We start from the raw sequence: 14,914 nt of genomic DNA, 5'->3' as shown, positions 1-14,914 counted from the left end.
GACTACAAATATTAGGGCAACCACATGATTAAGGTAACTAGACTAATTGGTTAAAGTGTTACGAGTTTCACTTAATAAATGAGATACATTTCGTCTATATCATTACCCTTTACGGTTCTCTTTACATACACAAAACCAATAAATTTTTTTAAAAATAATCATTAAGATTTCGTGAACCTTTTTATAAGTCTTGTACTAAACCTGATTGATTAACCTTATTATACAATAGAAACTGGAGAATGATTGATTAACCTTTTAATAAGTCCTGTATAAGATTGATTTACGTTAATTTTATTGTAAGATGGTCAATTTAAGGGTAACTTTAACTATTTTTATGGTAACTTTAACGCCTTATTACGGATAAAATTTTAATTTGTTGTTGGTTTTAATTTTATTTTAATGTGTAATTTCTTATAGATTCATGATTACATACTATAAAGGCTAATATGATTAATCTAATACATTATAATAACTTTTGTAGTATAGAAGATAACTTTAAATACTTTTAACATAACCTTAACCTGTCTAATAGATTAACGTACACTCGTCTTTTTGAAGAATTTGGGTTAACCTTTTAATAATTCTTGCTTGATCACTTTTAATTCTATACAATAGCTTAGTTTAAGGCAATCGTACCCAAGATAATATGCCTCTTTTTTTTTCTAAAACCTTAGAATCATAAGTTTTTAGTGTATTTAACACATTATATATTCATTTATTAGAATTAAAAAGTGACATATTATTATTACAAGTATAATGTTGCGACTGTGATAAAATAGAGACGTGGACTATTATTTAAAAACAGGCGACAAAATCATTTTCAGCACAACTTGTAAATACACAAAACTCTGTCAACTAACAACAAAGAAGAAAGCTATGGACTATCACCATCCAATGAACATTTTCATGTGGACTGAGATAGACAATCAGTCCATTTTATGCTAAGCAAGAAGTGAATTATTGATGATAAAAATGACATTTTATAGTGGCATTATCGAAAATTATAGTTGAGCAATGAACAATTGCCAGCTTATACTATTTATCAAATTATTATCAAAGTAAGTGTTTTTGGCAAAGAACTATTTAGGGGGGTCCCCTCTTCTCCACTATAAGAATATATTCTTAATTAGTTGTAGTTGATAGAATCTACTTCCTTTGCAACATTTCTCTTACACCTCCTTTATCTCATCATGCACTCGTTGCTTTTAGTACTTTACTCAACTAGAAAGAAATTGCTCTAAATAATGAAAAGTCATCCTTAAACCCTTTGAATAAACATCATTATTTATTTCCTTAGCTACTAACAAAAATAATTAATGCTAACTTATGGGTTTTGATATAGGTTTCCTACAAGTTATGTACTTCTAAGTTCTATCCAAGTTATGTAATTAATATGTTTAGATATAAAGAACGGTCTGGATTTGCATCTAAATCATAACCTAACCCGAAATTACTATAACAAAACCTAACTTATATATTGCCTTAGTTATAGTCGATCACTAGGTTCACGTTTTCTCCGTAACATTATTTTTCGTAATAGATATTAAATAAAGTAAAGTTTAATATGATGGTGAAAGCCCAAGAACGATTTATACAATCTAATAAATCCCCTTACATGAGATCACTTTGAGCTTAAAATGTAGATTATGAAACATTAGCCCTCATACACGAAATATTCCGCTGAAATAAGGGGTGATTGATTTTTGAACCGACACCTGGTCTTCTTGTCATGTTGACTCTTGATACCATGTTAGGAAACCATCTCAACCTAAAACTAAAGTTGATAGTTAAAGTCCAAGATTGATTTATGTACTCTATCGATGAACGTAGAAGTAATATGACAACCACAATTGATGCATATGAGATTTGATCAGATTAAAACATTCCTCATTAATTAATAAAAATAAGGAAACAATAGTGAAGAATGTTCAAAAATCAAAAGAGATGAAGAAAAGGTGTACATTATCTTCCTAAGAAAGGCTTTATAATATTGTAATCTTTTTGGAATAATATACACATACATAAACTCCTACCCCACCCCACAACAAATATCATCCTTAGACCGACGTATATACTACAACCAAATTTCACAACATCAAAATACCAGACATATTTTTTATAAGATTATAACTATACAAATCTGTATTTTTCTTCAGTTTGTTAGCTTCATTTTAACATTATTTGCATGCTATGTAAGTCTGATTCTTTTCTTCTTTGTTCGTATTCATTTTCCATTTATTTTTTTCATTTTTATTTTTTCTTCAATTTTGTTGGTTTATACAAGTGTTCCTCTGTTTCCTTTTCTTCTTCACTCTTCTTTTACTTTTCTCTGTTTTTTTTTTTTTTTTTTCTCTCACAAATGTTCAGTTCAACAGTAAACTAAATTATCTGATTCATTTCACAAAGATTTTCTTGGTAATTTCATCTGAATTTCTTTTCTTGTTGATTTAATTTTCTTAATTTGATTTCAAAATTATATGAATTTATGGAAATTGGGTGGTTCTGTTTTTCATCTTTAACCTTTTTCTTGAATTTTACATGAGAATTGGAAATTCTTATCATTTTTTTATGTATGATCATGGTTAGTTTAATCTTTTTTCCTCTGTTTTATGTTGTTTTTTCTATTGAATTTACTCAATTAAGAAAGTATTTAATTTTGATGATTCACCGAATTTTCATTTGAGAATTATCACTCTTTTTATTTCTTGTAATTTTGGAATTTATTTATTATGTTTATCCTTTCCTTTATTTCAGAGTTTTCAAGTTCATGCAATTCATAAATTCCAGCTCCCAACAACATATTCATTTTTAATGCATGATATATGACTTTACTCTTTTTCATCTATAATTTATTTATTTATTTATCTACTTTATCTTTTTTAAATAAATAATTCTTTCACAAAATCATAATAAAATTTTAATGTTTAATCCATATTTAGCAACATACGTAAAAATACATTACCATATTTATAAACCCTTTTTTTTTTTTTTTTTTATCAAAATTTTCCTATTTTTTTTTATTAATTTTTATGTTGCATGTAACGAGGTTGATACACCCACCTTAAATTTTGACGCTCCAAGTCTTAATTTCTCAATTTATACTTCAATATCATAAAGTAAAATAGAATATATAATAAAATAACATCATCATATTTATCACAATTTATTTTATTTATTTATTTTTTTCTGGTTAATATTTGAGATACAATTTAATTTATTGCTGAATTTCTAGCTAACATTTGTTTTTGGTACTGTTTTGTTCACAGAAACAAAGGATGAGAAGCAGTTTCATGTGATAAAGTGGTTGCAAAAGTTGGTTGCTATTTTGATGGATGTGACACTTTCTTTAAAAAAGATTTGATATAATCCCAATAATAAATTTGGCCAAAATATATCAAATTACATTGAAAATTAATAATTAAAACAATCAATGGAAGCAGAAAATCACAAGGGTCTTGAAAGGGTTTTGTCACAAAAGGCATTATCAATGAGTAGTTCATTTCCATGTCAAATTTGTGTAGTTGGATTTCTTTGTGGAGTTTGTCTTACTTCTCTATTCCTTGCTGGCCTCACTTCTTTCGGCCGTTTCGAATTCGATGGCATTCAATTTCATCAGATTTCAGCTGCTATCTTGCCCTGGAGTTCTAATCCACAGATTACTTGTAAGTCGAGTTTTTCGATTTGTTAATGATTGTTACATTTGGATTTGGTTATGAAATTCGGGTTTGTTTTGTTGAATGACTAGTGATAATATGTTGAGTGGTTGGTGATCAATGTATGTTTAGTGATAAAATGAGTTTAGCATTTGCATAAGAGGTGAAAAAAGCAGAGTTTCTCTGTTTTCTTTTGTTATTATGTATGGTATTGGGAATTGGGATGTACTCGTAAGGGCTACGTATAACATTTTCCGTAAATGGCATCTTTTACTTCGAAGTATGTATGTCCTCTAGTAATTCTTAGGTGGAAGTACATTTTTTCACTGTCCTTAATTTCCGTGCAAAGATTAGATAACTTGATTGTTGAGGTGCATTACCTTAGACATTTGAGTAGGGATTAATGTACTTCATAGGCATAAATTAGTTTTTTTTTTTAAAAGATGAAACGGTATGCTATGAATTGTAAAGGTTCGATTATTTAAAGTTTCGTAGTTGTACTCACGAATTTGATACTAGTATGATACACATATAATAATGTACTTGTGTGCCTAAATAATTGTAATTTGTTTCAAGTCGCGTACTCACATTTAAAGGATTGAGTCAAAATTCCATAGTTTTATGTAAATTCTAAATTACCGATCATTGAAAGTGATCTGTTATTTTGGGACGGCCTAAAGTAGAAATGTGGCATTGTGGCCTACTGAGGAAGTAACACAGTAAAGACCTTAAAACTTTTCTTTTTTGGATAGTATTAATGCAACATGATTTATTGCAAGATCAGTAATCCAGAATTTACTTAGGCAAATTTGTAGTCTTTCTTGGTAAATTAAAGTAGCTGACTTTTTCTTTTTGTTGGGCTAATTGTTCATTTCTTAAAGTTACAAGTTTTAATCTGATTTATGTATGTGATACAGTAGGAGATAGTGAATTTAACTCAAGAACAGTGGAGAAGGAAGTGAATCCAAGGGGAAAAAGATTATGTTGTGACAACGATAAGGTGTCTATGCTATATTCATCTTGGAGTAACTTACTAAATGAATCAGTAGACCCATGGACAAACACAAAATCAAGTGTTCCGAATGCTCCTCACTTAGAGAACTGTAAGTCACAAGCCCTGATTAACAAGAGGCTAGATACGCGTGTTGGTAATGCAACATTCCCCCCTTGGACTCTTTGGAAGGGATCATTAGACGTGTACTCTAAGGATTCGGAGGATGAGCAGTTGAATGATTTTCGGCATCAGGATATATCTCAAGGTGCTTATCCTCCCTGGGTATGTTTCTATATGTAAACAACGTTAACAATAATCTTCAACTATATATGTATTAATTACACTTTTGGTTATAATCTAATGTCTGCATCCTTTTTGTATTGGTAGATTACGGGATCTGATGAAGAAAATTATCCCTTAACAAGGAAAGTGCAACGTGATGTATGGCTTCATCAGCATCCGTTGAACTGTCGTGACCCTGAAGTGAAGTTTCTTGTGGCTGATTGGGAAAGACTCCCCGGATTTGGTATAGGTGCACAAATTGCTGGAATGTGTGGACTTCTCGCTCTAGCCATTTCTGAGAAGAGGGTGCTTGTAACAAATTACTATAACCGTGCTGATCATGAGGGTTGCAAAGGTACTAGTTACATTAAATGGTTGTGCTCATCATTTGTCGGAATCATAGGGAGTTAAGTTGGTTGAATTGACATCTTAAGTCTTGTTATCATTATCAATCATGCTAAGGGGTTATCTTAAGTCTTGTTATCAATCATGCTAAGGTTTCGGCTTTTTTTAATTGTTAGGACTCATTTGCAAGTGTTTTAAGTAGTTGGTTTTAAAATTGAGGAAAATTGTTATTGAAAGAACTCAAGTAAAACCAGTGTGCCTCTGATGGATTTTACAGGCTCATCTCATGCAAGTTGGTCTTGCTACTTCTTACCGGAGACTTCCCAAGAATGCAGGGATCGTGCTTTTGAACTCATGAATCATAAGGAAGCATGGGACAAAGGTATTATAAAAGCAAAAGAGAATTACACTTCTAAGGAGATATGGGCAGGACGGACTCCTAGGTAATTTCTTGCACCTTCTGCTGAGTACTCGTACATTATTTTCTGAGGACGATGTGAAATATTCATCTGTGTACTGAATTACTGCAGAAACTGGGGTGCTCCTTGGAGTTATTTGCAACCAACGACAGAAATAAACGGGAGTTTTGTAGCATTTCATCGGAAAATGGACAGAAGATGGTGGCGAGCACAGGTAACTAGTTCGTGAATTTCTTATGCTCCTGCTTCGTCTCATTAGATAGCATAATTTTGAATCAGACTTGAAGACAACATCCTCCTGCTTTGTCTCTGGAATGAGTTAAATATATGCAATGAGCAATAGAAAGCTAATCTCATGATTTAGTTCCTTGATTGTGTATATGATAAATCAACAATGTTACTAGCTATGGTTTAAATTATCAGGCTGTACGATATCTAATGAGATTTCCAACTGACTACACATGCCATCTAATGAATGTTGCTCGACATGCTGCATTTGGTAAAGAGGCTGCAGAAATGGTCCTCGCAAATAATAATGGAGACTGGCTGAAGGTAGGCATATGCAACGTATATCTTAAACCATTTTGATTTATATCTAGGAAAAATGAAGCATGTACACGGGTTATTTCAGCATAATCTTGTTCAGGTTATAATTTTTAATATAATCACAAAATCACTATACTTCCTTCATAACAGGAAGAAACAGACCATCCTGCACCTGAGATAGAAAAATATGTATGGTCCAACCGCAAACCATGGATTTCAAGACCACTCCTAAGCATGCATGTAAGAATGGGAGACAAAGCTTGTGAAATGAAGGTGGTGGAGTTCAAGGAGTACATGCGCCTAGCTGAAAGGATAAGAAAACAGTTCCCGGACTTAAGGAGCATCTGGCTATCCACCGAGATGCAACAAGTTATCGACCTTACAAAGCTTTACACTTCATCTGGATGGAACTTCTACTTCACCAATGTGAAAAGGCAGGTCAGCAACATAACAATGGCAACCTATGAGGCGAGCCTTGGGAGAAAGACAAGCACGGAATACCCTTTGGTCAATTTCTTGATGGCCACTGAGGCTGATTTCTTCATCGGTGCATTGGGTTCCACGTGGTGTTTTTTGATTGATGGTATGAGGAATACGGGAGGGAAAGTTATGGCCGGATATCTGAGTGTTAACAAGGACCGATTTTGGTGAAGAGAAAGGATCAGTATTTATATATAAAAACTCCATTGTAGATCAGATATTCAGATTACAATCTATCACAATTTTGCATTCTTGTGTACAAATATGTGGTGACATGTTTTCTTGTAAATATAGAGTAGATTGTTGTATATTTGAGGGCCATTAATGTACCACACTGGATAAGATGTATTATTCTGTCTCTCCTATGATTTTTAATAGTATACTCTAAATAAAGCTATATACATTTTATGTTGATTTTCTTCCAATTTTATCTTTTACAATTACACTGAAACGGAAGCAGAAGATGAGAAGATTGCATATACAGAAGCTTTCCGAGCAACAAGTCATTAATACTACGAGTTATTATACAAGTATATCAAATGAACCGTCTTGCATACAATGCACCCGTTGTAGACAAAGTTCATGTCATTAGAATTATAGCAATTTTGGATTTTCTCTCGTTTTCAATACACGAGGCGATTTTGTCAAATGATGTAATGCCCCATTTAACAAAGTAGTGTCGAATGATGTAACACTCCATTGAGCAAAGTTGCAAAGTGCTAATCCAAGAAGTTAGAACTTAATTCGATCTCTCACCACTAAATTACAAAATCAGCCCCACAAATTCATCAAAATTGGCAACGTAAGCTCATAACACTAGCTAAAGCAATTTAGAACCAAGAAAGATCAGTCAGCAAGCTTTTCAACGAAGTAACATATCAGCGGATCTATCGCCATCAAGCTACATTGATGTGATCCCTAAACTACACCTCAAAGTACACAACGATCATTTCAACATTGATTAACGAAAACTTACGAAACAAACAAATACCTTGTGGGTGAGAAAAATAATAAATAGATACAAAACACTGGTCTAAGGTAGGAAAAACAAAGGTTAGAACAAAAACAAAGCTATCAAGAAACATGATAGCTTTTACTTCACGAATTTCACATCACTTAACAGAACACGACAGCATGAAGAAGCGTGATTTGGGTCAACAAGAATTGCCCTGCAGCCTCCCCCCCTCTCTCACAACAGCATGAAACATTCCATCACTTGGTCTAATGTTTTGAGTACGCTTAAGGAGAGATTTTTACCTCTACCTTGAACGGGAGTCTCTTCACTTGATACAGACATCATTACATGCTTAGATTACTCCACTTCCTCACTCAATTGTTGTGGGATATCCCCATTTTTAGGTGCTGTTGTTGGTCTGCGGTTTTTCTTGCTCTTAGCTTTCCTAGCTTTCATACGACGTTTCTTCTCATTGGCATCAACCCAATTGTAGTCTGCTGGAATACTAAAAGGGTCATTGTCATCTTTATAGCGATGACTTTGGCTCTCACCGTCACTTGATTGCCCACCACGACTCCCTCGCATCCATGAGATCCAAGAAGAGGACCCCTCCGCGTCTTTTGATTTTGAGCCTTCTTGAAAATGAGCTGGACTAGAAAGAGGTGTTGAGAACTCTTCTATAGGCTGAAGTTCCTCAAATTTTGTGAACGTGACAACTACTCTAATTGTTGGAACAATTGGGATGGCAACCTGTACATATAGAAAAAAGTAGGAGATTAGGTCAGCTGGACAGATTAATTTTCAATGAACATCGATCAAGTGTATGTCTTTGTGTAAGCCTAAAAAGGTCAAATCAGCGTAAAGAGCAAAAGACAATTTCACAGCACTATAGACCAAACAAGGATCATTAGTTACCATATTCTACATTCAAAGACACATAATGGATCAGAAAACTGTATAACATTTTCTTATTTTCTATTAAGCAATTATGCACTACATTTTATTTAAGTGTTGCAGATAATTAAAGTTAATAGGGGCTGCATTTAAAGAAAATACCCCAAAAAAATCCCAACTAAGGCCCCACCCACTAAGAGAGAATCTCGATAACAAAGAAAGGGGGAAGTCAGGGTGTGTGAGAGCATGAAGGAGAATACAATCGCCCTTACATTGATTTGCTGAAATTTCAAGGCATCATTGACCATGTTTCATTCCACAAACTTTAATATCATGAAATAAATCTGCAGCAATAATACAACACCAAATACACTTGATGACAACAGAATACAGCAACTAGAATATATGGTCGAAATGCCACTATGATCATGAATCTAAGCCTATGCATAAGTGACTCAATAGATTAGCTAGCTTTTATATTCAAAGATTCAGAATGCCAAAATGCCTCCGAATTGGCCTTCCCTTCTATATCCTGCCTCCCCACTTTTAAATTGGAGAGCACTACAATGACAAATAACATTCCCTCCATCCAACCCTTCCTCCCACACCCAAGTTTTAGAGTTGGGCTAAAATGATCGAATCAAAAGAGATTGCCGATGGGTCATTCAGGTCTGTTATCCTTTGGCTAGTACAAAAAATAATAGTAAGATGATGAACTGTATATTCTTTTGGCTTTTGATATACGATGCATTGACAAATATTATGTTTTGTATCTTGTCATTAATATCTCGCATGAATCACAGTTTTGATTTTGTTCGTAAGTTGTCCTGCAACCAGGTGGACCGCCAGTTAACGCCTTTTGTACCTTTTCCTCTAACCCCCCCCCCCCCCCCCCCCCCCCCCCCACAACAACCGGGGAAAAAAAAAAAAAAAAAAAGCATTTCCTCAATGTTCATTTATCTTATAATTGAGATCCCACCAGGGCACAAGGGTCTACACTTCCAGCAGCGTTCTTATGTCCAAACATTACAATCAATAAAAGTTGAGAAGCATGAGAAGTGACAAAAGGTGTCAAAAAATTAATCAATATTTTCAATGAAGTCAGGCACTACAACTAAGTTGTGATCTTAATGAATGCAAGTCCCTATGTCAAAAGACAATAATAAGTGAATACCTAGCCTAGTTTTCACAACAAACAGGCTCAGCATACATAAATTAAGGGTGGCATACACAATAAAATAGAACCTCAATAACAAAATGGGTAACCTAGACTATTAAACCGACTCAAACGATTAAACCAACTCAAACGATTAAGACCATCACAGCTTTGCACTACTCAAATTCCATATTTATATTCAACACAAAGCTATAAGTTTACAGCACCCGAAGGTTGCATGGACTCTTTTAATGGTAAAATCAGCTTCCAACTTATTATGAGACCAGAGCATCAGCTAAAATTGGATCACGATACAGTATAACCAATCAATCCCATCTGCAGCACACTGAACCAGAGCCCCATACTGGTTTCCAGTTTAATTTAATTATTTGTTCTCACTCAACTATCTCTTAATGGGGGCAGAAAGGCGGAGAGATAGAGGCTTGAATAGATGAGCAACAGACCTTTACTCAATTCACATCTGATGTTACCTAATACACACAAACCCCCATCCTCTGAATTTGTTGCTAACCACATTTTAGGATGTGCAAACAGGTTTTACAATAAAGTGGTGCAACTGTGGACTAATCTAACTAGATCTTGAAGAACTTAGAATTGCCATATCAGTGGGCCGTTCTATATGACATTATCAGCTCATGCAAGATTTTAATATAAGATTCTAATATTCATGAATAATAGATTAGCAACTAAAGGAATATGTTTCTTCCAATGAAAAATGTCAGAGGAAAAAAAATCAAGTTTCGAAATTGAAAATATAAAATGGACATTAGAGGACAGGTACATGTTAGATACCACTCAATAAATGACAGAGTAATAATAATTTCACAAAATCTCACATATAAAGGTAATAAATGAGGAATACAGCGTAAAACATACAAAAACACAAAAAGCACAGGAAAGCATTGAAAGACGATGCAGAAGAGGTAAGTGAAAGTACCTTGACAGGGAATGTCCCGGATGGTAGCTTAGTGGTTAAAAGTTCTCGAAGTCTCCTAACAGCCTTGACCTTATTTGCTAATATATCTAGCAATGGCAAAAGCTCCTCGGTTGTCAAAGGAAAATCTGGGGTCAACCAGAGAACAGGTCTCAAACCCTTCTTGTATTCACTCTCATGCTTAGACTCACTGGTTGGCCCTTTCTTCTTTTTCTTCTTGCTGTTCTTATCTTTTCCTTTCTTTGGATCACTTGCATCATCCTTTTGAGAATCAATATGTTTTAGGCTGCCTCCTTCAGGAGCAAGCTTTGAGAATTTCTTCAATGTCTTTGCATCCTCAGCATCATCATTGGCACTTTTGGAGTTCTTCTTGTTCCAGCCAAACCAACCTTTCTTCTCTTTACCGTTACCATTTGAATCACCATTTTCAAAAGCAGACCCTAATCCACTCTCATCCTCACCATGCTCATCATCCTCACCATTACCCTCGGAATTTCCCATAAGAGCAGAATCTAGCTGTTTTCTTTCTTCAACAGTTAATATGTCATCAAAATCATCATGCTCACCCCCATTAGCAAGCTTATCTTCAGGATCAGCAGCAAAAAGCTCCTCATCTGTCATAGCACCAGGAACTCTTCTAGACTTCACACTCACCATTACATGAAGCATGTCATACACTTTACCCTTCCACTGTCCAACCATCTCACTTTTCTCCTGCCGCCTCCAGTTCACTTGAGGAACAAGCTCAGCCTGTGTGACATCGATGCCTGGTCTATATGTGTTAGTTTGAGACATCAACGTTACTTCATGGGCAACTTCAGATTCTGACGGTTGAGCACCAGCTCCTTCCAACGCATTGGTGATTTCTTTCTCCTTGTGAGCAAGGACAATTAATGAACCAGAAGGCAAAGACACCTTCCCATCCTCTGAAGAGTAGCCATCTCCGAGGAATAAAAATGTCTGGTCAGAACGTTGAATACGGAACCCATCAAAGCCCGCAAGAGTCATGTCAGCACGAAGGTTAGACCCACGTTTCCAAATACGATAAGTATCTGACGGGGCAATCCGGCCAATGAAAGGAATAACAGAACTCTCAAAATGGAATGATATTTCCATATAGAAATCACGAATCCTAGATGCTGAGGCAACAATTCGAGGAAGCCTACGGCACCATTTAGCCCAAGCAAGAGGCTGGTAGTGCCTTGCAATTATCATTGCAATCTGCTCCTCTCTAGTACAAACAGCTTCTTGGAGAGCATTCCATCCATTCTCATTCTGCAAACTCCAGTCAGCACCAGCAGCCATCAAAATTTCTGCCGATGTAGGATCCCTCAAACGCACCGCAAGATGCAACGGAGTCTCCCGGCCAGGAACATCACGTCGATCAATCGTAGCTGAAAGCTCATCAGCCTGAAGCTCAGCAGCAATAGACTCATCTTCAGTAGTAACCTCTCCTGCCTTAGCTAGTCTAGGAAGGGACGAAATTATACGCTTTAAACCCGCATAATCTCGGCGCATAACAGCTAGATGAGCTGGGCTATGAGCATATTTGGATAAATCTTCCATTGATTATCAATCTTAACCTCTCTCACCCTCTTTCCAACAGTAATTTCAATACCTAATTTGCTGATTCTTCCATTTCCAAGCAGCCATCTAATCTAATATACTTAAAGATCGAAACTTTTCAATACTTTTGCTCAACTATGATGAAATATAAATTCCAGGGTTTCAAAACTTTAACAAGAAATCTCAACCAACAGTTAAATCTGAACCAAATACTCAATCAACTGCCAAATCTGAACAACCCCACAACTAATTCAGCCTTAAATGTCAAAATAACAACAATTCCCTCAAAAATTTACCAAAATTTCACCAGATTCACCAGAAAATTAATCACAGACCTCAAATCTGCAAATGGGTACCAAAAAAAATAACTGCAAATTAAACAAACTGTTACACCCCAGAACACAGACAGCAATAAATTAAACAACACCTTTAATTCAGCATCAACTAGATTCAAAACAAAAAAAATACAACAATAATTAAAATCTTTAACTAAGTAATCCAAGAATTAAAAACCCAAAAAACCAAGAACAAAATTAGGATTAAGTACCTGGAAAAAATCACCAAGAAAGCTGAAATATTCCAAAAAAAAAAATAGAGAATTAATCCTCAAAAACCCAACTACAGTTGGTGAGAGTTGGTAAAAAAATGAGTAGAATGACTGTGATTGACTCACTTTCTCTCTCTAAAATTCAGGGATTTTTGGATCTATATTCTCCCACGCTCTCCCTTTTCTTTTGTACAAGGAAAAAAAATAAATTAAAGGGGTGTTAATTTCTTTTCTTTTTGTTAAAAAAGTTCACTTTTTTTTTTTTTTCTGGGAGTATTTTTCTCTCTCTTTCACGTTAACTGGTAAAGATTACAGAGGTGGCCCATTAATGCTGACAGCACGGTGAACCTCTCTACTGGACTCTGTCTATTATCGGACCACCCTTATTCCATCTGCCTTTTTCTGAGCTTTTCTATACCCTACGATTTTATTTACTTTCTTTTCCGTTTTATAATGATCGCAACACTGAGTATATAAGACTAGAGGTGAGCAACGTGTCGTGCCGGGTCGCTGTGGGCTGTGCCTGGCGGTGGCTATGCCGTGCCTGAATCTTGACGTGTCGTGCCGTGCCGGGCCTCCATTTAGCACATCCCAGCTTATTGATATTATCAACCCCGCTACTTATCCTATGTATCGCTTCCTCATTAAAAAAATTCTCTCTAATTTAATGTATGATATCATTATTGACTTTTTAAAAATAAAAAATAAAAAATAAAAATAAAAATAAAAAAAATAACTACTACTACAGTCAATCAATTTACAAGAAATTGGTGGGGAGCCGAGATACAATCTGGCCCCACCCCTCTAGCTATAGCGAACCCGATCCTGCTGAAGATGTGACCAGCTGCACGAGCACCAATATCCTGAGCCCTAGCGAACACCTGAACCCACTTCAGCAACACAATAGCATCCTTCTCTAATTCCCCCAACGAAGAAAAGGAGAAAGGAAGAAGACCATAGCCAATAGTCTTGCAACGCATCCCATACTTGTCCCGCTTCCGCTGAGCCGCCGCCGACACAACACGACCAGGAACGAAGTTAGACAACCTTGATTGTGTCAAAGGTGAAGACCCCGTCAAATCAACACATACATCAAGGCCTCTATCCTAGGAATAAAGCAGCACATCTGCTGGTCGTATAGCCCCGTCGTTACCTCCAATCAACCCAATGTTAACCTCCTTTCGAGCAGAAATCCCAGACCGAAAACAAATATCAACAAGGGTGTCACGAACAACATTGTGCCGATGTTTAATACCCATCATCCCAGCACAAGACACTGCATGATCCCCATAAATATCCCCGTCAAAAACCCTTGAGCAAGCATAACACGGTGTTGAAACGGAGAACAAAGGAACACCCAACCGGTAGCAAAGAACACTACGGTAAGTCTTAGCATTCATAGTCTAACCCAAACCCGATATCGGGACCGTCCGCAACCAGGCCGAAGAGAGATCCCCCTGCTGGGATTTCCATAAGGCTACCTGACGCGGAGTTAAGGAGAAAGTGGAATCCGCAGATGCAGTGACCTTCGTGAAATATATATTTGCCAACTTTTTCATGAGTTTGGGGGCAGCGATCTCACTAGGGTTACTCATAAGGTCAGTCTCCACAGCCCTATTAAAAAGACTAAGAGCACCATCGAAGGCCGATCCTGGACCAATAATACCAGAATTGCGAAGAAGCGTAGCCTGAAGACCAGAACACTGCAGACGCGATGCAAGGAAAGCATAATGCCGAACATCACCGCCGAATAGACACCCAAACCACCATAAGAAAAAGGTAAGGTGGCAAGTCGCCATTGCCAATCACCAAAACCAGGCCTCAAAGCTGTTACAATGCGCTCCAAATAAGCTCGAAGGGCCATGTCAAAAGAAACCTGTGTTGTTTCAAAAAGACGAGGAGGACTAGTGCGCATAGCAAAGTAGAGTTTTGAAACCCCAGTACACGCACGAAGAAGCAACAACTCGCATTGGGGATCATCGAGCTTAGCAACAACGTCAATTAGCACAACGGTCTTCGACACTCTCTGTGAAACATGCTCACCACAGAAAGAGGAATCAGCACTGACAGGGCCACCCAGTAACTTAACACCATGCACAAGACGACCAATATCCGGAGGAAA

The 14,914-nt window shown here is 36.2% G+C and overlaps 2 protein-coding genes across 4 annotated transcripts; one reads left to right on the top strand and one right to left on the bottom strand.

Moving 5' to 3' along the window:
- The first annotated feature begins 2,039 nt into the window (after window positions 1-2,039).
- On the top strand, window positions 2,040-7,144 carry LOC145605461 (uncharacterized). Of its 2 annotated transcripts, none has more exons than XM_081661516.1 (8): window positions 2,040-2,192; window positions 3,267-3,662; window positions 4,571-4,929; window positions 5,035-5,284; window positions 5,552-5,717; window positions 5,805-5,907; window positions 6,117-6,245; window positions 6,390-7,144. In XM_081661516.1, the coding sequence occupies exons 2-8, from the start codon at window positions 3,431-3,433 to the stop codon at window positions 6,888-6,890; spliced, it is 1,740 nt and encodes a 579-aa protein (XP_081517642.1). In that variant the 5' UTR covers window positions 2,040-2,192; window positions 3,267-3,430; the 3' UTR covers window positions 6,891-7,144. The 2 variants fall into 2 exon arrangements, with proteins under 2 accessions (XP_081517642.1, XP_081517641.1); XM_081661515.1 differs by lacking the exon at window positions 2,040-2,192 and adding an exon at window positions 2,315-2,415.
- A 295-nt stretch (window positions 7,145-7,439) lies between these two features.
- Window positions 7,440-13,098, bottom strand: LOC145605043 (uncharacterized). 2 transcript variants are annotated; one of them, XM_081661057.1, is made up of 3 exons: window positions 12,793-13,098; window positions 10,683-12,613; window positions 7,440-8,424 (listed from the first exon to the last, which is right to left on the bottom strand). In XM_081661057.1, exons 2-3 carry the CDS (start codon window positions 12,243-12,245, stop codon window positions 8,032-8,034), a joined length of 1,956 nt encoding a protein of 651 aa, XP_081517183.1. In that variant the 5' UTR covers window positions 12,246-12,613; window positions 12,793-13,098; the 3' UTR covers window positions 7,440-8,031. The 2 variants fall into 2 exon arrangements, with proteins under 2 accessions (XP_081517183.1, XP_081517182.1); XM_081661056.1 differs by having other exon boundaries at window positions 10,683-12,587.
- Between the last annotated feature and the right edge of the window lie 1,816 nt (window positions 13,099-14,914).

This window comes from Chenopodium album, chromosome 22, assembly GCF_948465745.1.
Source record: "Chenopodium album chromosome 22, dcCheAlbu1.1, whole genome shotgun sequence".
NCBI classification, from domain to species: Eukaryota; Viridiplantae; Streptophyta; class Magnoliopsida; order Caryophyllales; family Amaranthaceae; genus Chenopodium; species Chenopodium album.
This window is presented reverse-complemented; position numbering and strand designations above follow the sequence as displayed.